The sequence below is a fragment of the Cornus florida genome, unplaced genomic scaffold (assembly GCF_030987335.1).
Source record: "Cornus florida cultivar Cherokee Brave unplaced genomic scaffold, ASM3098733v1 CherokeeBrave_3.0.0_Hap2_Chr06, whole genome shotgun sequence".
NCBI lineage: Eukaryota > Viridiplantae > Streptophyta > Magnoliopsida > Cornales > Cornaceae > Cornus > Cornus florida.
In genome coordinates this window covers 80,385,235-80,407,794 of record NW_026775576.1, presented here as the reverse complement: position 1 = coordinate 80,407,794, position 22,560 = coordinate 80,385,235, and the positions used below count along the sequence as shown (strand labels likewise).

The 22,560-nt window shown below is 32.5% G+C and overlaps 2 protein-coding genes across 6 annotated transcripts; one reads left to right on the top strand and one right to left on the bottom strand.

Annotated features, from left to right (window-relative positions):
• Positions 1–2,553: 2,553 nt before the first annotated feature.
• Positions 2,554–13,235, bottom strand: LOC132312271 (DEK domain-containing chromatin-associated protein 4-like). Of its 4 annotated transcripts, none has more exons than XM_059810571.1 (13): positions 13,082–13,235; positions 11,863–12,624; positions 11,724–11,757; positions 9,699–9,778; positions 7,145–7,204; positions 6,840–6,950; positions 6,384–6,464; positions 6,047–6,130; positions 4,783–5,242; positions 4,343–4,455; positions 3,837–3,867; positions 3,433–3,629; positions 2,554–3,192 (listed from the first exon to the last, which is right to left on the bottom strand). In XM_059810571.1, exons 2-12 carry the CDS (start codon positions 12,535–12,537, stop codon positions 3,466–3,468), a joined length of 1,893 nt encoding a protein of 630 aa, XP_059666554.1. In that variant the 5' UTR covers positions 12,538–12,624; positions 13,082–13,235; the 3' UTR covers positions 2,554–3,192; positions 3,433–3,465. The 4 variants fall into 4 exon arrangements, with proteins under 4 accessions (XP_059666554.1, XP_059666553.1, XP_059666552.1 ...); XM_059810570.1 differs by having other exon boundaries at positions 2,554–3,189; XM_059810569.1 differs by having other exon boundaries at positions 2,554–3,629.
• Positions 13,236–15,661: 2,426 nt separating this feature from the next.
• Positions 15,662–21,474, top strand: LOC132312270 (uncharacterized). Of its 2 annotated transcripts, none has more exons than XM_059810567.1 (3): positions 15,662–15,971; positions 20,306–20,406; positions 20,541–21,474. In XM_059810567.1, the coding sequence occupies exons 1-3, from the start codon at positions 15,920–15,922 to the stop codon at positions 20,841–20,843; spliced, it is 456 nt and encodes a 151-aa protein (XP_059666550.1). In that variant the 5' UTR covers positions 15,662–15,919; the 3' UTR covers positions 20,844–21,474. The 2 variants fall into 2 exon arrangements, with proteins under 2 accessions (XP_059666550.1, XP_059666551.1); XM_059810568.1 differs by having other exon boundaries at positions 15,668–15,971; positions 20,562–21,474.
• Positions 21,475–22,560: the final 1,086 nt, after the last annotated feature.

Below are 22,560 nucleotides of genomic sequence, written 5' to 3'. Positions count from 1 at the left end.
AACAGTGGCACTATCGTTCGATTTTATTATTATTATTACTTTAAAATTTTATCAATATCGAACCTTTGATTTCATTTACTTGATTTTTTGCCACCAAAGTAACCCAATCTTCTTGATCTCTTCCCGTTTATTCCCAAGAAATCCAAGCAATTAGGAGAATGGTTTCTTCTTGTCATTAATTGTTTAATTTTCATAAGAATTCGGATCCTCTCTTCTGACACAGGATGTCTTGCTAACAATTTTATATCACTTATACAATAAATTTGCATGGTTTATGTAATAACAAACTTAGATTATTTACAAAACAATTTTACATCTCTTATTCATAAGCATAGCATAGCTGCATAGGAGTTGATCTTGATTCTTGTTATAAAACCCCTATGAGAATTTGGTGTTAGGACTTGTAAATCTTAGAATTATTATTCAATTTTTTTATTCCAATTCCTTGATTTTTTTATATAGAGCGCGTAAGGTGGTAATGTTGAGCTGAAAAGAAAGCTGGTTTAGGCATTAATAATGTTTTATTATAATTTCAGGATAATTTATTAGATGGTTCAAAACATAGTTAGTGAAAAATTGTACAGAAAAAAAAAATAAAATGAATTTGGAAATGTGCGAGTATAATTCGATTTTTTTTTTTTAAAAATAAGTTATAAAATTTTGGCTGAAAAAAACGAAAATATAAAATTTCAAATATGTATACGTACGAGTATAATACATTGTGTGGATTAAAAATTTGGCTATATATACATACATTATTTATTTTATTATGTATCACATCCTTGTAAAGACATTAAAAGAAAATGCAACAAATAATAAAATAAATAAATAAAATATTAGAAATAATAAAATAAAATTACATTTTATACAAATTGACACGGTCACAATAACCATGAAAGAAATAAACTAATTAAATATAATTAATCAATAATTATGACATCATAAATTCATCACAAATTAATAAAAAAAATTCTAAGAATTTCAAATAATCAATTAAGTTTATCTAAAAGTAAATAAAAAAATTCTCTGTATTTTCCATATTTTCTTGAGAACCTATATATAAATGCATGAGCATAATTTATTAAGATTAAAATTTTAAATTAAACTAGATTAGAATTTCACATAATACATTTATTCATATGCTTAAATCCTAAAAGTGTTCTCGACTCATTTTACCACTAAAAAGTGTATAAACTTTCCAAAACAAAATTTAAAAAATCTTTAAAATAATAAAAAAATATCTACAAAGATCTATTAGAATATACATTGTGTTTCATAAAGCGCGGGTATATATATTTTCCATTACTTAATTGAGGATCACGCCTTGGAGTGCTAAATACATTAAATTTAGTATAAAAAAAAAAAATTGTATTTGAAAAAAATATAAAATTAGAATTGAACTGAGCGTGCTAAATACATTGAATTTAGTAAATATATATTTGAAAAAATATAGAATTAGAAGTGCGGAAAGTAAAATATTTGGGATATGAGATATAAAACAACATATTAAATAGTACCGGCACATATTAGAACGTTTAAAATCATACGGGTTGATGGTGAAATTCACATATTTTATAGTATTTTTGAAATCTGAAAAACAAATGAAAGTATTTTTTAAAAAATCTAATAATTCGGGTATCATTGGCGAATTTACTAAGACTCGTAATCACGATCATGTGATCTGTCTAATGTAATATAAACTAAGTTTCGTAATCACGTGATTTGATAATGATAATGATAATGATGTAAGTTTTTAACGATGGAGGATGATAACTGGGCTTATACTATAGATAGATAATTATCATCATCACTGTTATGGTGTTTACTATGAGTGAAAATTTTATAAAAGAGAGAGGGTTAGGGTGTGATTTTTGTGGGTTAAATGAGTTTAGTGTAGAATATAGTATATTAAATGGAGATGGGAATCTCATACGAGCATACAAGTATATATTTTATATATAAAGGGAAAAACAGCTTAATGGAAGTTGATGCATAAAAAAAAAAATGGTAATGTCGGCCGAGCTAGTTCACGCCCAAAGGGGGCACATGTCCCTAGATTGGCCTCACCCATTATATTATTATTATTATTATTTTTATTTTTTTTTTATTTTTATTTTTTTACATATATATAGAAATTTGTACATAATGCCTCACTAAAATTATTTTAATTTTTAAAATTCTCTTTAATTTTTCCTTATTTTCCTTTTTCTCTCTTTAAATTCTTTTAATTTCCTTAAATAAGTATAATATACCTTCTCAGTTGCCTTCGAATTCTTTTTCTTTCCAAAGTTATGTCATAATATATCTAATACCATCCATATAAACAAGGGATGTATATTGCACTCTGATTTTTATACTCTTTCGATCTTTTCAGTGTTTATTAGATATTTTAATAAAGAGAGTGACACAACTGTTTCTCAATTTGTTTAGTGAGAGAGTATTTCAACTACATCTAATGATCTTTCTTAAGTGTTTTAATTTAGTATTTATTTTTTGCAAGTAAAATCAAATCTCTGTTTTTAATTAGAACTCATCAGTAAAAGATTTAGAAACAAAATGGAGGTATTTTGAAATACCTCTTTCTTCTTCTTTGCTTCTTCTCTTCATACCAATCCTCGAACTCGAGACCTAGAGGTTGGTTTGGCCACACAAACCAACTCCTAAGCCAAGAGGCCACAAGAGGACCGGTGTCTTTGTTGCTTGTACCCTAACCTTTATACGAAAGGAAAAGTTGATGAATAACATAATAAATTCCCAAATAGGTTAGAAGACTATTTTGGATAGTTTTCAGTTGTGAACTTGTCATAGTGTTTCATAAAATGAGAATTGTTTCATTTCCTTGAAATAATAATAATGGACTCTTAATAATATCCCAATAAGGAAAAAAAAATAATAATAATAAATATCATTTATACCCAGTTTCTCTCTCTCTGTCTCGGAGAATCATTCAAATTCCTTACATGTATTTATCAGCCTTACAATGCTGGAAAGGCCACTTAAATTTATTAGTTAATTCTAAATAAATGAAATGATGTCACACATATAAATACATATATTTAGCATATGTATAATGGCACAGTACCAGACTCTGCACTTTTATTCAAAATTTCAAATCTTGATCTCCAACGCTCCATCCGAAAAATATTGAAACTAGACTGGAATATCCATCTCTTTTAGTCAACAAAGGGCCTGCTATATTAAAGAAAAGAAATTCATACAAGTTTGTGTACAAAATATGCTGCAACATTGCAGCCCAGCTCAAGAAGTGTAACTCTATTGATTTCAAGCAAACAGGAGTTCGTCAGCCAGCAAATAAAACACTAACAATAATTTACAGCTGCCAACAATTTAGACACGGACGAAAACGCTACAAGGAACATAGCAGCAATTCAAATTCGGAAAACGGATTGTGAAGATAATGATAAGCTATACCATTTTTTGTGTAGTCGTGATCCATCCTGGCAGTCAGACCTCCACACATCGGTTGGAATGTCGGGTTTCTTCATCTTTCTCAACATCGCCTTCCTCCTCTTCATCATCTCCCTCTTCAGCTAGTTTGGTAAGTTCATCCTGGATCATGAGCTTTATTGAAGATTTTCTGGGTGTCAGATCTGTATTAAACCTCCCAGCTGAAATAGGGCCAAGTTTTGACACAAAAAACCAAAAAAAAAAAAATCTTACGATGGGATTTTCACATTTACTGAGAACAGAACTAGATGCAATACATAGAATTTTAATGAGCTTTATTTAGGAAAAAAAAAAAAAGAATTTTAAAATTAATAATTTCCAACTCAACAAATATCATATTAAAAATGCACGCAAATAATAAGCTGTACCAAGATGCTTCAGAATGTCAGTGAAGGTTGCCTGCAAATGAAACAAAAAAGAAACAATCTCCGTTATAAAAAATAGATAATCACCAATTAATGAATAAAATAAGCAATTACCCTAAAAAAATATTGGTTAGACATTCCCAAGAAGCAGTCCACTGCAAAGGTTTCTTAGAGGAGAAAATTTTGAAAGTAACTATCACAAACACAGCCACAGGCCCACAACCTAATAACAAGTTCAAATTCATAAGGATTTGCAACATTTAAAAAAAAAAGCAAATTTACAAAATGCAACTGGTACCCAGTAACTTTGTGCTTGCAGACTAGAACATAGGTAATAATACTTTTACAGAACTCTGATCCTACTTGCCACTTCAATTACCCACTTAATCACAATTTTGTGTGCAGCATATACAGCAAAGGTTGAAACAACATTTCTGTCACTTTCATAAATTCTTTCATTACCGTTACAACCATTATGGACCAAGAGCTGATGGATATCAGATTCTTACCGTGTTGAAGTCAACTTCTTTAAGAATTTGGCATACTGCATTTCTGAGTTCATCATCACTTGGCCTTCGTTTATCCTCTTTAGGCTTGTCCTTCCCCTTCGCAATCTTTTTTCCTTCATAAAAACGGACAAGATTTTCAGAATGTTGATTCAGGAGAAGACTTTCTTAACAGAAATCCAATTTTTACACTATTTCATGGTAAGTTCTCAATTTGAGATGATCTTTCAAGACAGATTCTGACCCATTCCTCCAGTGATGCACCATTTCATGGAAAGAAATTCTCAGTTCGAGATGATTTGAAATGACGAAGTCGAACCACTGATTAACACCTCTTCAGATCTTTAAAAGTACCAAGAAAACTAACATAGATTGAATATATTGCAAGCAGATTAATCTCAAAGTACAAGGGGAAAAAAGAAAAGAAAAAAACTGATTCTTACCATTTTTATTTTTCGAAGCAGATCGCTTTGGAGTCGAGGACTTCTCCTTGACTACTTCCTCATTTTTCTTTTTCCTTGATAACAACTTTGAACTTGTATCAGTGCTATGATCAACCTTAGAGCGACTTGAAGATGAATTTGTAGGTGTTCCTTTGGGCAGCAGACTAGCTTTTTTAGGAGTCTTAATTTTCACATTTTTAGCTTTTCCAGCAGATCTCCTATTTGCAGACGATTTTTTCAAACCTCGTTTCTGTTTTCTACCGTCATCTTGAGACTCATCTTCAGAGTTATTTTCTTTCGCCTCACTATCAGAATGCTCAGGCATCTCATCCTTGGTTCTTTCAGGAACAATATTCACATTCTTCTCTTCTTCATCGTCTTCTTCTTCTGATTCACTTGCCACTTCAGGTGTACTCCTTTTCACCTCCCTTGTAGATGTACTTTCAATCTTTCTTCTTCTCTGCAAAATACATCAGACAAAAAGGAAAAACAAAAAGTAAAGAGAAATCCTTTTAATGGAAAAAAAAATGGCAATTTACTATTATGCTCCATACTTCTTTCACCTTAAATCTGTTTGTTTTCTTTGCTTTATTGTCTTCCCAAAACTTCAGCAAAAGAGCTTTAGGAAAAACTATTTATATTTCCATCAGGTTAAAAATACATAATTGCAAGTGGCACACATACAGAATTAGGAAGCACAAGCTGCAATATGAAACATCCCTTGAGTTCAGATCAGCTACATGAATCCTATTTTTCCATTTTGCTCTTTCTAAAACCATAGCCTTGTTATCATATCTTTTCCCCTGAGAGATTCAATATGCCTAAATTAAACCCCAAAACAACCCCAGATTAGAGATGTCCGTTTCCCCTACTTTATTGCTTCAAACCAGAAAAAGAAAAATACGGAATCACAGTAATGCAACTAATTCAGTATATAATGGTTTGAAATCATGAAATGGTGCAATTTCTAACACATTACATGGACCCCCCACCTACAACTTCAATTTTGTACATTATCACATGAAATACCTCTAATTTGACAAAATGACCAACACCCATCACATGGCCACGGAAATGACACCACAGTAGTGGTAACATAGGTCATGGACCATGTAAACAAAAACCCAATTCCTTCTTAAGGAGAAACTGAGTGGGGCTACATTTTGCACCTCATTACCTATCATGCATACCGATCATTTGCTCGGAAAAATTCTTTCAACTATTGTATCATAATACTACTCTTAATGTAAGGAAAGAATGATACCTTAGCTGAGCTTTGTGACGGTGTATTTCCAGACAATGATGCACTTTCTTTGACCACTCTCCTACGCTTTTTGCCCACCCTCGTCTGATTAATATGGAGAACAAAGGTGATATCAGAAGTCAAGTCTAGGTAGCTAGACTGCTGATTCTGAAAGGTCTTTGATTAAAAAATATTGTAATTAATGCCAAGGGATTGGCTCAAGTGGGTAAGAACTTGGCCCTGGTGCCTCAAGAAGCATCAGGTCTAAGGTTCGAATCCTCTTGGGTGCAAGCAATTCCTTGATAACAAACTAGGATATATATATATATATATTATATTAAAATTAAACTAAACCAACCTGCTCTTTGTCAGCAAGTAACTCGTTAGTTGTAGCATGAGGAGCCACTAAAAAGTCTATCAGCTTCATAACAATATCTTCCTGCGTACACAATTTAATTCATCATATCCACATCCCTCGACAAGCTCACCATTTAAGAGAATCTAATCTTGCATTAATTACCAAAACACGCTTATGCTACTAAAAGAATAAATTATTAGATTATTTTTCCTTGAAGCTGTACCGTGCAGATCCACTCATCACTAAATTGGAAGATTCATTCATGATTAAAGATGGTGTATGTGTGAGCGACCTGCATAAGTATTTAAATGACCTAAAAAGCATCCAGGAAGTTTAAACAATTAACCAGTTGATATCTCCCATCACAGATGAATAATTACATCATAGAATTGACAAAATTAAGTAATTTACACATGATTTTCAGACCTAAAATTCAGCAGTAGAAGATCACCAAACCTTCCTTATATTAGCTTTGGCAGTCGGAATGTCAAGCACATCACAGAATTCCAACAATTTCTCTTTAATACACTTGTCAAATTTTTCCTTCACCTTTGTCTTTTGCTTTTCCTGCAGTGATAGTGAAAGTAAAAAAATGACATCCCAAAGTTGCTATTAATAGTGCACCTCAACATTCTAGGTCAGACCAAGGTTCAACATTCAGATGGTGTACAAATTATTTAAATGACCTAAACAAAAGGGAGAGGGGGAAGATCTTATAAGCCAAATGCATTATGGATCCTTCTTTGATATGGATTTTTTACCTCATTTTGATTCCACACAAAGCCAGAAAATTGGGAGATATTACTCTTGACCTGCAATGCCTGCAAAAGTAAAGGAATACAGTCAGATAAAGGAAAGTCAGAATACACAAGAAAAGCATATAGCTGGAAGCCTGGAACCAACTAAAAAAAAGGGCTAGCCCATTGCACGAGGCTCCTGCCATTGCGGGGGAGAGGTTGTTTAGCATTTCAAACCCATGACCTCTAGGTCAAAATGGAGCAACCTTGCCATTGCGCCAAGGCCAAACTACAGTGTACTAAATAACTACTGCAATTACTATTCATGGAGAAATCAACCCAAGAGAAAATTAATGGGGATTCAGCTGAAAATTCCCTGCTTCACTGTGTTTACAATCTGCTGTAAACTTCACTTTACACAAATCCCTTTTAGTATATTTTAGGGTATCCATATCATCATCAAGAAAATAAGATTTAAAGTTATTCATCAGGGTTTTTCAGAAGAGTGCTGCGAAACAATATCAAAAACATCGGGCTCTTAATTGCTTATTCAACTTCTTTTTTTTTTTCTTTCAGAAATTGTTTATTCAACATTTCCATCCATAGAAACATTGCACATTCTGCGTTCCCATGAATCATCAAGCTGATGCTTGATTGGCAGTTCAATCTGTAACTCTGAAACCCAGTTACATAGAGCAGAGTAATGGAGAAGGACCAGTACAGTGTCCAGCAGACATACTCGAATTGACCATATCACACAACTGCAATTGCACCCTAGTTACTACTATTATCTATTATTACATTAAATAAAAAATAAAAAATTCAAATACTAGAAATTGAAGAAAATGAAATAGCCTTTTTTTCCAGGTAAAAAATTAATAAATAAATAAAGGAAAGAGCTTTGCTCTTATACATTTTCAATTCTGAAATTAGTAACAATTTCTGCATAAAATTTGTAGTAACAGAACCAAATCAGTCACAGATAATGTCAGAAGATTGACAGAAAAAGGATAGAGCTTATTTCAAAATATATTATTAATATAATATTTTTAAATCATTCCTATCCAGTTTTTCTGGTATTTAATAGAAAAAACAAAAAGAAAACCTACACTAGGAAAAAACAAAAAACAAAATCCTATAAATCAACTGAAACATAGACTTGGCCAGAACAAATTTCTGTCATTCCATTAGCACATCAATGAATGTAATATCAAACTACATAGTGCAGCAAATTGCAAGTATTCTTCATCTGCAACTCACAACACTACTGAGTAGAAACATGAATGCGGAAGAGTTGTAGGGCTAAATTAATTTAGTTTTATAAGAACAAAATTCTATTGTGAAAGAACTGAAACAGAAAAGAATATGAAAATTCATCTGCCTGACAGTTTTTCTCTACTTTCAGTAATTTTAGAGAAGATTTTTTTGTAGTTCTATAGAAAACTGTTTTCACCTTTCCAGAATTCTTGATAACTGTTTTCAAAGAACTAAACCAAACAGGCGCATACATTTTTTTAGGAGAAAACAATCTTCGAAGTCCCTGCCACTTTTCTTGTTTTAAAAAAAATGAGACAATAGCAGCCAAAAACAGTGATTCAATACAAATCTGTGTATAAATACAAATCCCTAAAGTTGACTCGGTCATAGAAGGTATATATCTTAAAAAACGCATAACATATTTTATTAAGCCTAGGATTAGAAAAAACCAACCAAAATGCATCTTCCCTTTTACAGGATTTCAGTACATTTTACACCACAGCAATGTATTGTAAGAGAACATCACATGAACACGTCAAGATACAGACACATGTGAATGGACACGGAGGCGGACTTGGTGTAACAGACAATATCGGGGGTAACATAACAGAATCGATTATTGCCCTCTCTCTAAGTTGCACATAATCACATTTCTGAAATTTTTTGGCAAAAAGATTACAATTGAATCACTGCTAATAAAATCATTCTTCCAACTACATAAAAATAAAAAAGAATAAAGAGAGCAACAAGGCCATTATATTGGAGAATTACGCCATCCACATAGCTAGTTCAGACACTTCAGACCGTGCTTCAATAAATTAATTAGATATGTTGTTACAATGATGATTACAAGTTTAGAAGGCAAGGATTCAGAATACATCAAGGAATCTTGCAGCCAGAAGAATTTGGCTATTGTTTTAGTAGAATGACTATGGATAAAATTTTCAAATGAAGAAGAAAATTTCGCTCACAATTTAAGTTCTCTCTGTCATAGAAGCTATTACGAGTGCAAGCAAACAGACTAACAATTAGTTGATGTCATTCTAAATGCCTAATTAGATGATTTAAGTTTTTGAAATTTCTTCAACATCAAGGTAAGAATCCCTTTATGCAAAAGAATGAACAACAGGACATCAGAAGATGCACCTTACTCCAGAATGATAACTGCATTTCAAAAGACCTTCAAGGCAGCAGCTGTGTGTGTGTTGTTTGCATGTGTCTTCAAAAAAATTCCTCATAAACAATTAGAATGGTGGCAGCAAGCTGAAGGGAAAATAAAATTTAAGAACTATAAATTAGGAAAATGTAAAATTCAAATTACCTTTGCTCTCCTTCCAAATAGAATTGTATGGAGCAACTTAAGAGTGTCATCAGTCTTTTTCTTTGATAACTTATATGCCACTGAAACAGAAAACATGGTCCATAAAATGACAATTAGTTAATCTATCAGCTGCTTATAGATATCACAATATCACATACAAAACAAAATGAAAACTCAGTAAAGTTGAAATAGATTATGATAACTTGTCAACACCTAAGAGGCATTAATAAGGAAACTGACTAGAGACACAGACGACACAAATAAGACAAATATTTGAAAATCAGGACACGCACACGGCAGTAAAATATATTTCTATACACGAATAACGAAAAACATTATTCATGGCTTTTAAATCCAATATTCTATTACTAGATGAATTTTATAACTTACTATTAAAAATAAATTCGTACTTATCCCTGTCATAATGAGAAAGTCAAAACAAGGACACAGCAAATGTGTGCATGTGCATGTATGTAGATATGTGCATGTTTGTGGATGCGTGAATGTGTGTGTTTTGATGACTCCTTTGTCCTCTCCTACTCTCGTGCCTATTCCTCTACTAAAACCTTTCTAAACATTTTTTCAATACGATCAACCTTGTCATAGATTTTATATAAACGTACAATTTTGATTCTTCTTACCATTATTCTTTTTTATCCATACTAAAAGAAGTCATATGATCATATCTAACGTATAAGGTTTATTGCTCACATATTGACGGGTGCTGAGAAGTGCGAGTCCATGTGTCAGCAATTAATAAATTTATCTTTAAATTATAGCCGCGTCGACCATATACCTTGAAGTGTAGTTCAACACAGACATAACAACTTAAAAGGGTTTCGGCTTCTTAGCATATAATTAGCACTGAGTATGGTAAACTCCGAGGCCTACCTATAATACCACAAAGGAGGAAAAAATGAAAAATAAACTTTCAAGACAACTTGCAAAGATACAAAGTGATGCAGGACAGATGAGAGAATGAGAGAGGAAGAAGAAGAAGAGAGACAGAGAGAGGAGAAGAAGAAGAAACAGAGGGCAAAGAAATCTCTCAATAATAATCTTTGTAATTAATCAATAATCATCAAAGGTGACTTCTCAATTTATCAACCCACGTGTATAGAAGCATAAGAATGGAATCCTAATAAAACTCTAAGAGCCCCCCAAAAAAAAAAAACTTAAATAAATTAGGAAAGTAAAATATAAAAATAAAATAAATCATAATTCATCCACTAAGTCTAGGCCTATAATAAGTGCGTCGACCACGTGGCTCATCAGGATTTCCATCACGTTCTCATAATTTATGTGGATGATGTTGTGAAAACTGGAAATGATGTGCAAGAAATTGATGTTAGGTATTGCTTCGCCGTGGAGTTTGAGATAAAGGGTTTAGGGAAGCTTAAGCTTAAGTATTTCCTTCATATAGAACTCGTGAAGTCAAGTAGGGATATCTCCATTTCCAAATGAAAGTAAAAAAATTACTTCTTAGAATAAACCAGTATGTTAGACTATATGCACCAATTGATTAAATAACAGATTTGGGAAAGACACTGATCCTACTCCAGTAGACGCTGTAGGTACTTGAGTAAAAAGGTTGGTAGGAATGCTAGAGTTGAATCCACCAATTCAACTAGGTATTTCATGGTCCCAGTAGGCCAGTACAGCCAGTACAGCACCATCATTGCAAGATTAAAAAATAGTGAGATAGGCCGGATCGTGACTTTCAATCACCTGACTCGGCTGATATTGGCCCTAGATGCAGTAAAGTAGAATGTTCATACAATCCAACTGTATTTGCATAACTGACAATAGCATCAATAGAAACAAGAAGAAATATTCAATTGGTTTGATAAAATCCAAGTCATTAATTATCTATTTATCTTCCAAATCAAAATACAAAATAATATTTAGTAATGGGGGGATGGGACAGTGGAACTCATATCAGTTTAACCTATATAGATAAAATATGATGTATAAAAACATAATATGATTATGAATACCAAGAAAAAGGAAAAGTTAAAACTGTACCATTGGGTATATCTTTCAATGCCGTACCACGGCCCTGCAAATTTCCAAGGTAAATTAGGAAATCAACACCACCAAAACTGGCAATCTGAACTCTATTCTAGAAAGGTGAGAATGAAAAAATGTAAAACCAAAGGAACACCTTTTCAATATTAAAATCCTTGACAGCTTCTTTTTCAATGGATTCCACCAGCCTTTCCACAGATTTACGCTCGCGTACAGGGCGTTCAATTGCATAAATCACAGGAGTTTTTGGATCCTTTTTCTTCTCCTTCACTACTTTTTTCTTATTATTGACTTTTACCCCAGCATTTTTCCCTTTTCTGTGCCTCTTTGAACCCTTCTTCTGTCTACTCTCCTCTGCCTTCTCTTCCTTCCCGCCCACCTCCTCCTTGGTATCATCATTGGTTTCTCCCTTTTCTTCCTCTTCTTCTACTTCTTCTTTACTATACTTTTCTTCTTTTCCCTCTTTTTCTTTGGTTTCCTTGCTTACCTTGCCCTCTTGATCTACATCCATTTCTTCTTCCTCCCCTGATACATCCACTTTCTTCTTGCTCTCCCCGTTTCCTTTCATCATGATTTCCTCTTCCATCGTCTCGCTTTTGGTTTCTTCTTTCTCTTCTTGATTGGTTTCCTTGCCCTCTTGGTCTACATCCATTTTATGGTTCTCCACTTTATCACCATCTCTGCCATCTTCTTCGTTCTCTTTTACTTCATCCTTTTCCTCCACTTTCTTCTGAGTCACAAGTTCGCCTATTTTCTCTAGCGAGGAAGTCCCATATGCTGCTACCTCAGCGACTGTGTCTTCCATACCCATAATTGATCAAACTCAAAATAACACCTCAACCCAAAATCCTTTATTTATTACCCATCAAGCCTGGTCAAGATTTAGACCAACAAAAAACTGCATAAAAAATATCATCTTCAACTTGAGAACAAATTACCAAACAACAAAATTTCAGAGAAGCAAACATATACACACACAGACATCAAGAAGAAAAAAAATTTATTTAAAAAAATGATAAATAACAAAGAAATTTGGCATTGATTGAATAAAACATTGAACATGGAGAGGCAATAAAACCAATTCGAGAAAACAAATAGAAAACTAAAATTTTATCATGAAAACAAAAATGTACATAAATGGAACAGTTTTCAATCCCTAACAAGACCTGCAATAGACCAACACGCTTACAAGCTGAAACAAAACAAATAATTTCAACCAAAGTAACTAAAAGAGGGTATTTTTTAAAAGCATATCAAAACCCTAGTCTGCAAAATACAATCTTGTTTACAAAGAAGTACCAGAATTGCGAAGGGAAAACAACAAATTGTGAAATTATTCGAGATTTATAACTTACAGATATTTGAGCGCTCTGTTTGGCGATTCGGAGCTCTCTTTAGTTCTACTCTCTCTCTCTCTCTAGGAATAAGCAATTGTTTTCAACAAATTTTTGACACTCGAAGCTCGGAGTTGTAGTTCGGACTTTAAAAACATGGATATCATATGTAAATTTAAAGATACATATGATATCCATGTTTTTAAAGTAATTTAATTGTACAATGTTTTAAAGCAAAATGAAAAAAAACAAAAAAAAAAAATAATTATAAGAAAACAATTGGATGATTTGTAAAGATTTTTTTTTTTTTTCTTTAACGTGATTTTTCAAAACTTACAACAACTTAAAAAAAATTTGACCAAGAAAGTTATTATTAATCTATATCTATTTTTGACGCAATTTATCAATAGATAGATATATATACAAAAATAATGTCTTGCACGTTTATGAGCAACAAATTTATTCACACCAAATACAATGATTGTCTAAGGATAAAAATAAAATTGGCAAAAAAAATAAAATTAGAAATACTAATTAATTACATCCAACTGTCTCGTTTTTGTTATATAGGAAGGTAGGTACACCTTGCCAAATCAAATGACAAGACTTGTTTGAGGGCCCAAAGAAATAAAGTAATAACACTATTCTTATTTTTGTTTCATGAAATATGTGTCTTTCACATATAATATTTGAACATAAGTATGGGATGTGTCCATGTTTTTTTATTGGACACACTTAAAATCATAATTGATAGCTAAATGTGTTATTATATTATTGTTATAAGCCACCATATTTTATGTTTGCACTCTCATTATTATAAAAGTGACACTTATAACCCTAATTTTATAAGTGAGTGATTATTAGTATTATTATTATTTTCATATTATGCAATTACTCTTTCATATATCCCCTCTTTGTCTTCAATCTTTTATTTTTCTCTTTGTGATTGAATTTTTTTTTTTAAAAAAGAAAAAAATGTATGCTAAATAAACTATCTCTTTTAAACGGGCATAAAAAAATAATTATCCATGTAAATTATCTCTTTTGATAGGACTTAAGAACCAAAAAAAAGGTTATCTCTATTAAATAAATTATTTCTCTTTGACAGAACCATTAACAAAGTACACTATAAATATATATATACATATGCATATATATATATATATATATATATATATATCTTTTGAGTAAATTATTTTTTTGACAAGATCCCCAAAAAAGTAACTCATGTTAGAATAAATTTTCTATTTTGACATGACCAAAAAAATAAAAGTATCTAAAAAAAATCCAAATAAAGTTATTTTTGTTGAAAAATTACGGAAAAAAAAAAGGTATTAAAGGAAGCAAAGAAAGTTAAAAAAAACAAAGAAAAGATTGACAATCCATACTATTGTCTGTCCTAAGAAGGAACGACAATTAAATTTCACCAGCTTCCGGACAAAGACAATTGAATTTCACCACCATTGATGACCGTTGATCTGAGTATTCTGATTAGAGCGATTGGTTCTAAGAGTGCCACGTGAAATGATATATACGCATTACCTTTATGGCTTTACGTTCACATCAGACCACGATAAAGCCATCTGGGACCACTATCTGTGATTGTCAAACTCTCTTTCAGCGGTTTACCTCCACCACTCATCATGCATGATGCATGTGCTTTGCATTATAGTCAAATCCAACCCTCATCTGTTGACAAAATTACCCTCAACCCATGCCCGCGCCAGATTTTTTTATTTTTATTTTTATTTCTAGTTAAAATTAATTTATAAAAGGAGAAGTCCACACCAGAAATGAAATATAGTATATTCTTGTAAATTTGAGTCCATTTTTATAACAGTGTTTTATTTATTTATTTATTTTTATATATAAGGGTTAAATTTTATATTCGACTCTTTTAATAGACTCTTAAATTTAAGGTCACAACAAAATAATCTTATAATTGTGCCAATATTTACTTTTCTAAGTCATTAATAATAATAATAATTAATCATTTGCAAAGATATGTCGTCATTTTGAACTTATTTTCTGAAAAGATATCAAAATTATATTTTATATCCAACTTAATCTGAAATTGTTTGTTTATTTTGAAGTTATTGTCCAAAAAATATCAAAATCATTATGCATGTATAATTTTATTCGATGTTATTTGTTTGTTTTTAACTTAGGCTTCGTTTGTTTCGGCGTAAAATATTATTTTTAGAAAATATATATATATATATATTTTTTTTTCTCTGTCGTCGGTGTTTGACAAAAGTCTACGTCAAATAACTTATCGAAAATTAATGAATAAGTTATTTTTTAGTTAAATTTTAATATATTTTTTTTTCGTAAATATTTTATGACAACTAAATACTAAAAAAATAAAAATAAAAAATATTTTTTAAAAAATATTTTACATCCAAACAAATAGAGTCTTGTTTTATTTAAACTTTAGATTCGGATTCGCGCTATAGACTTTTCCAAAAGATTCATACATTTTTTTTTTCTTTCAAAAATTAAAATTAAAATTTAAAAGCATTAAAATTTGCTTTGAATGGAATTTCGGATTCATGCCCTACTTACATAGGGATGATTTAGTAATTTCGATTGACCAGCCACAGAACCGCCACGTTTCGTTCGAACAGTGAGGGGCGAGACTTCTAGGGTTAGGGTTTTTCACTGCGTAACCTTCCCTTTCTGGATTCGGAGATTCTTCTATTTGGGATTTTTATTTTTGAAGATCCGGGCATTGATTTTTTTCGGTTCTTTGATCTCTTAATTTCAGAGTCGACTCGGTTTTTCCTTGTTGGAGACTCAGTCCAAGTTCTGGGCTTTAGCGCCCTGTGGAGGGTTAAAATCCATGATCATCTGTGTCCCATGGACCCGTCTTCAGTTCAAACCAATCCTTCCATCGAAGAAGATGAGTGGGGTTAGCCATATTTTCCATCTTTTTTTATTCGGCAATCTGTTTGGTTGCTTAGAAAGTAAAGAAAAATAATAGAAGAGCAAAATAAATTCCTGATTTTTTTTATTTATTTATGTTATTTTGTTTTCAAAGAATTCAATGCCAATTTTATGGGTTTATATATTTATCGGCTATCATTCCATTATGGGTTTGTGCATTCATTGGACCTGGGTATAAATTTCATGTTTTGGGAACTCATGGTCTATTTTAATTTAACTGTGGCCTCTTTAGGATTGAACCTGCTGATTACTTGGCTATCGCTGTATAAAACACTAGTTTTATTTTATGTTTCTGGTGTTATTGTGTAAATTGATTTGTGTTGTGTAGGATAAAGAATTTTCATTTTATCTTGTGAATCCTACTGTGATTTTTGTTTGATTTGTGATTGTGTTCTGTTCATATTGTCTACCAAACGTACGCTGTATAAGGCAATTAGTTGAAGTCCCTGGCTCATGGTGAGATCAAAATAAAGTTGCCTTTACACATTGGGCTTGTTGGGTTTTAGTTTGTATTTTTTTTTTGATTTGTTCGATCAAATATTTTGTTTTAAAATATGTTACGGCAGTTGGTTAGAAGTGGCTATGATATTGAATTTCAGAAGGAAGTCAATGGGGCTTAATGTGTTATAATATTAGTAAACTTAATCCCTGGAGTCTGTAAGGAGACTGAACCTAAATTATATTTTCCCATTTTATATTCTTAAGATCTATGTTTATATTGGTTATGAAAAAAGCTTTACACTGGTTTTCATGCCACCCTCCTCCTTTTTTCAGACTTGAGATTGGCTCCATAAAGATAAGGCACTATGCCTAGGACATGGGAAAAAAAACCATAATAACTTGAGAGGGCGTAAAGGATAAAATAAGTAAAATATTAAGAGACCATGCCAGAAAAAATGACATCGGAATCTATATTTAATGGTGGGACATACAAAATGAAGGCTAAAATCCACAACCTGAATGCATGAGACATAGTTCCTTTGAACATAAACTCCTCCAGAAATACACAAACTTTGTTTCATATAAACCATACTTGCACTTATCAGAACTATCAACATCAATGCAATGTTGATAGTCTAGAAACACATATTTTGAATGCCATGGTACTTCTTGTTTTGCTCTTTTGCCAAAATAATTATTGAAGGTTCATACTTTGTGTGGCCCCCTTATAATCGAGGGTGCTGGGAGGGGTGGAGATGATACGGACCTAACCCTTAACCTTTGGCATTAGTTGAACAAAATGGCTGCTCTCAAGATTCGAACTTGCATTCTTCTCACGCTTGACAGCCCGAAAGCAAAGGCCCTTTACCATAATTATTATTATTTAATCTATATTTTTTTCGTATGATAATTATTTGCTTTTTCGAGTGAGATAGTTGATTAAGGCTAGTAAGTTAGAAGGCTAAGACAAAGTTCAAACCTTTCAACAGACATGAACTTAAGTATCAAGTATTACTTCCAAATTCCAATATCCTCTACCAGTGAACCAGTTGAGATCATCTTTTTTTTTCCTAGTTGGTACTCACACACACACGTCTCTTCTGAGACTTGAACCCCTGACCTCCCTTTGGGAAGTAAAAGGCCAATACCGCAATCATCTTCTTTTAATTCGGCACTAAATTGATATGTTGTTTACACCTGCTTTAGCGATTATGATTCCCTCAAATACATGCTATTTTTTTTTATAAAAAAAATTTGGCATTCTAACTTCTTGCTTTTGCTTTTGTTTTCTTAGTGTCTAAGGCTACTGGTCATGCATTTATTAATTTTGTTGAGGAAACTTTAACAAGGCAAAAGATGAATCTGGAAGCATTATTCTTTCATTTAAGATTAAGTTGTAAAGGAAAAAAATTGAGATGAGACTTGCAAATGATTATTATTTGCTGATGGTTTCTTTAAACTGCACATCTGATACTTCAAATTTTATATTGCGCATGAATATTAAATGAGAAAATGGGAAAATTAAGGGGCTTTTTGGAATTTGATATTTCTATAAGAAAAGTGGGGACTTTGCCAAAAAAATTTGGGTAAATGTATTTTTAGGTTTTTTCTTGAAATGACAACATTTAAAACTTGTCAATTTTTAAATTATTCCATTCAAAAAGATAGATTCTTACCCTAGAATACTATATAAAGAGTGAATGAGCCCCCTGTTAGCTGAGTGATATTTCTTGCAACTTCTGAAGGTGGAGGATTCAAGTCCTGGTTTGCTACGTGTTGGAGAAGTGAATAGAACCATTTAAATATAAGGGTTGTCCATGCAGTCTGAAAATGGAATTTTGTTTTCCCATTGTTCTGGTCTTGGTTGACCTTTGATGATGCGAGGAAAGATTTCAGGAAACTTGATCTCATTGTTTAGAGTTATTGAGGGATGACCCTCGCTTCTAAAATGAATTTATAAACATGTCCTACACTGTCAGATGCGCAGGAATCAGGCTGTGGTTGTTGTAGCTCATGAGAGTATACATTTAAAAAATGTGGTTGTTAACGCTGCAATGATTAGTCATTGCTTGATTATCTCTACTAAGACTGCAGATTGAGGCTAGAAATTATTCCACAAAATCCTTTTTTCGTTTCTGTTGTTTGATTCTTCTTCCTTAAATATCTGCCCTTTGTCGCATTCTCAATTGAACCTGGACTGGACTTCCATAGTCATTTGGTTCGTAAAGTACAGTAATTAATTTACTCGTATAATATAATACTCCCTCTGTCCCAAAATTCTTGGTTTGTTTGGGAATCCAACTTTTTATGGTTGTGGGTTTTTTATACTTTTTTATTGTATTGATAAGAGTAAAATTTCAAATTTATCCTTATTAAAAGACAAATTTGTATTTCGTAATTAGTGCACTTGTATAATTAAAAGGATAGTTTGGGAATGTTATAAAAAAATAGTACTTCGATTTTTGGAGTGGGATATGTATTTTGGGACATCCCAAAATAGAAAGATGGACAAGAATTTTGGGATGGAAAGAGTACATGTTTATGTGATTGGGAAAATGCATGATATTTACTATTTAGTGATTGGGAATAGTTATTACAAAGAACCTGGTTTTGAGTCCCAATGGGGTTTATTCAGAACTGTTTTGATTGCCAAGTGCAATTGGTTGCACTGAACTTCGGTCGTTTGTATCAGTCAGAGCCATATTAATTGGTTTCATGGCCTAAATGGTCCCATTAAAGAATTGAATGGGCCAAATGACTAGGAAACCATTTCAACTGGCTGATCAGGTCCAGTGCTAATATCAGTGCCCAAACTCCATATACTCTTTACTTTCTTGAAATAACACTAGGATCTGGTTATGGCAGGTTGGGGTGTCTATTGATATTTTCAATGCATGAACTTTCTTACTTTTCTCAGGCACAGTTTACTTTGTCTTGTGTTAATTTTGTGCTGCATCAGTAATGCTTTTATTATTTTATAATCAGCAAATAGAGCATCAATTGTCTGGCATCTCTACATCATTATATCAACTTAAAAAATTTCCTTTGAACCCCCATCACCTTCTCTGACTCACTCACAATACAATGGAACTCTATTGCATTGTGTTTTGTTTCCTGTCCTCTGGTTACACCAGCTTTGATTAAGTTTGGGAAAAAATTATAAGATTTGAAATTAAATGTCCTCTTGCTTGAAGTTTACCAATGATTGACTCAGTGTGGGGCAACTCCATGGCTATAAAGAGATGCTATTGAGCAGTTGTTGCATAGTGAGATTTGCCCATATTCTATAAATGGGTGTAGGGAGTTGGGGTAAGAGAGTCCCAATACTTTTGTTTCATAGTATTCTATCTTAAAATTTTCTTGGTGGATTTAGTATATAGCCGCTTCTTTTTCTAGATTGATATATGTGTAATACCTCTTCCGAAGAGTTGAGGCTACGACAAAATCACAAGAGAAAGTTAGAAATATTACTACCATAAATAATTGTGCTGGACCAAGATTAATCTGTGTGTGTGTGTGAGAGAGAGAGATATATATATACTACTTGCACAAAAGCAGGTTAATTTAAGCATAATTAAACTTTTTGGAATGATCATTGAAGTACTCATTCTGAAATCGGTGTAGTGACATCTACAGGATACCATCAATGACCTCCCATAATCTCTTGGTAGTTCTTTTTTATAATTAAGTAATTGTAACATGTTCATACCATAGTATTTGATTAATGTGAGGATTAATTTTTGAAAAGTTTTTCTGAAATTCAACTAGGTATATATGATCATTTGCACAGCTTTGACAATATTGTAAAAGTTGCAGACATACTGACATTCTTATTGTGGATTTACGATTTGTATTTAGACAATGATGGATTTGTGATTCCAAGCTTGGGAATAGGAGAGCCTGATCTAAGTAAAAGTGCAGCTCCAGAATTAGAAGACTTGAAAGTATCTTCTCCAAAGGTGGGCTGGAAGAGTTTTATATTATTGATTGGAAAAGCATGATTAAAATTCAGTAACTGTTGAGACCCTCATGCCTTGAAGATTATATCTAATTCCTATCTTGGTAACTCAATCACTTGTTAAAATCTTTTTAGTTGTTTATTGCCTTGGGACAGGAAAAAAAAGAAGAGAATATATACCTGGGACCCCACGGAGCTCCTCCCTCACAATCAAAGCAACAAGAGCAGAACTCCTCTGGCCGTAAGCAGCGGTTCAAGCAGAAGCTGAAGGAGGCAGATCGGAAAAACAGTGGAACTGGGCGGGAGAATAAATTGGAGAATCTGCGAGAGCTTGTGGGTAGCGGAAAAGGGCTTAACAACATGTCGAAGGGCTCCACCAGGGAATGGTTAGATCCACATTGCCACGAGTCTCAGTTTGAGAGGCAGTATCCTCAATAAGTGTGAGTTCGGTCTAATAACTTGAGATAATTTCTGTGAGCTTTGAGATAATTTTTCTGTGAGAGCTTTTCTCTGGGCAACAAGACAAGACAATATTTAAGGTCATGCGGTTTGAAAATAATCGGCGGGTTGGATGTACTGGGCAAGCTAATATTATAAATGTGATATTTTTGTTACGTATTTTATTATACTTTCCTGTATTATTTTTGTTGATGACAAAAGGGTATTTTCTTGATTGGATAAGTCAATCCCATTTTTTGTTCATCGCAATAATATGATGATGGATAGTATTTTCCAGCACCTCTGATATTTAAGAATATAAAGCTGTTCTATGAGGATTTTTCCGTGTGTGTGTGCACAGCCGCCCCATTTTAGGAGAGGAATTTTCAACTTCCTGCATATTCAAACGCTTTTCAGCAATTAGACCAGAAGCTTGTGCTGGGGGATGTTTAAGAGGCACCATCGTCCCTTTTGTTTCCTGTTCCAATGGCAGCAGATAGATATTCAGAGGAGTGGAGTTTGTATGTTTTCTTGTACTGATCTGGTTCACTTGAGGATGTTGATTTATGGAAAAACAGTGTTGATTCACATACACGAATAATGAATAAATAAATTTGTATTCTCTGTTTTATCCTTTCTTATGTAGCATGGATATATTCTTTTTAATCCTGTAACATGTAAAGCCTTCACACCAGGATCATAGATAAGTTGAAGCTTTTGTCGTTTGCTAAATATCACATCTGAACCTTAAGCTAATCAGGGGAACGCTGTTGATCTTGTGCTGCTTGAAAACGCATTCATTTATATATATATATATATAAGGCCAAATATCATGACTGAGTGAATAGCACAGCGTAACAAAAGATTTTAGCTGATTTCTTTTTCTCTTTTGATGGACTTGAATCTTTTGAAGTAGAGAATGGAAAAGAGGTGGAGACAGGAGCATTTTGTGATCCCTCTGGGATTCTTGTTACCGACCACATGGACAAAAAGATATTCATGGCTCTCTTTGGTGGATTTAAATTCTCTAGAAAGTTAGAAAAAGGACGAAGAAAATGGCAACCAGCGTCAATGCCCTTGATTATTGAGGCTACGATTTTTAATCGAGTCGGACTTTTTATCATTTTCCTTTTTGCTCATTTGTTCTTGCTCAATGTTCTTGCATGGACTTGAACTCTCACCTCTCATATTTTTTTTTTAGCTTTTTTCTTTGAAAGGAAAAAGGAAAAAGAAAATGCTTTTTATTGTTGTGGATTAATGCTAGTTGGTCATTACATTACTCACTCTAAAAAATTTATTTGCACTCAAGAGAAATTGAACCTTAAATCTATATTCACTGAGAGATCAGAACTAAGTCACTTACTCATTTAATCCAACTTTTTGAGCCTTGGGGTTAATGATCCTCGTACAAAGTAACCGGTGAAACCTCCAACTTTTTAAAAGTCATCAAATTACCCCCATTTTCCTGCTTTTGAATTAAAATTAAAATTTGTTAGTATTGGGGTTATTTGATACTATTGGGATTATATGATTATTTAGAATAGTGCAGGGGTTTTATACTTTACCCCTAATGTAATAATATATCTAACCCTGTGTTTGTTATCCCAAAAAAAAAAAAACAAGAAGAAGAAGAAATTTTAGTCCACTGAATTAGTTTCCTTTTTATCTTTTTCAATTTTAGTTTCCAAAAGAAATTCAGGCTTAATTAGTTTAATTC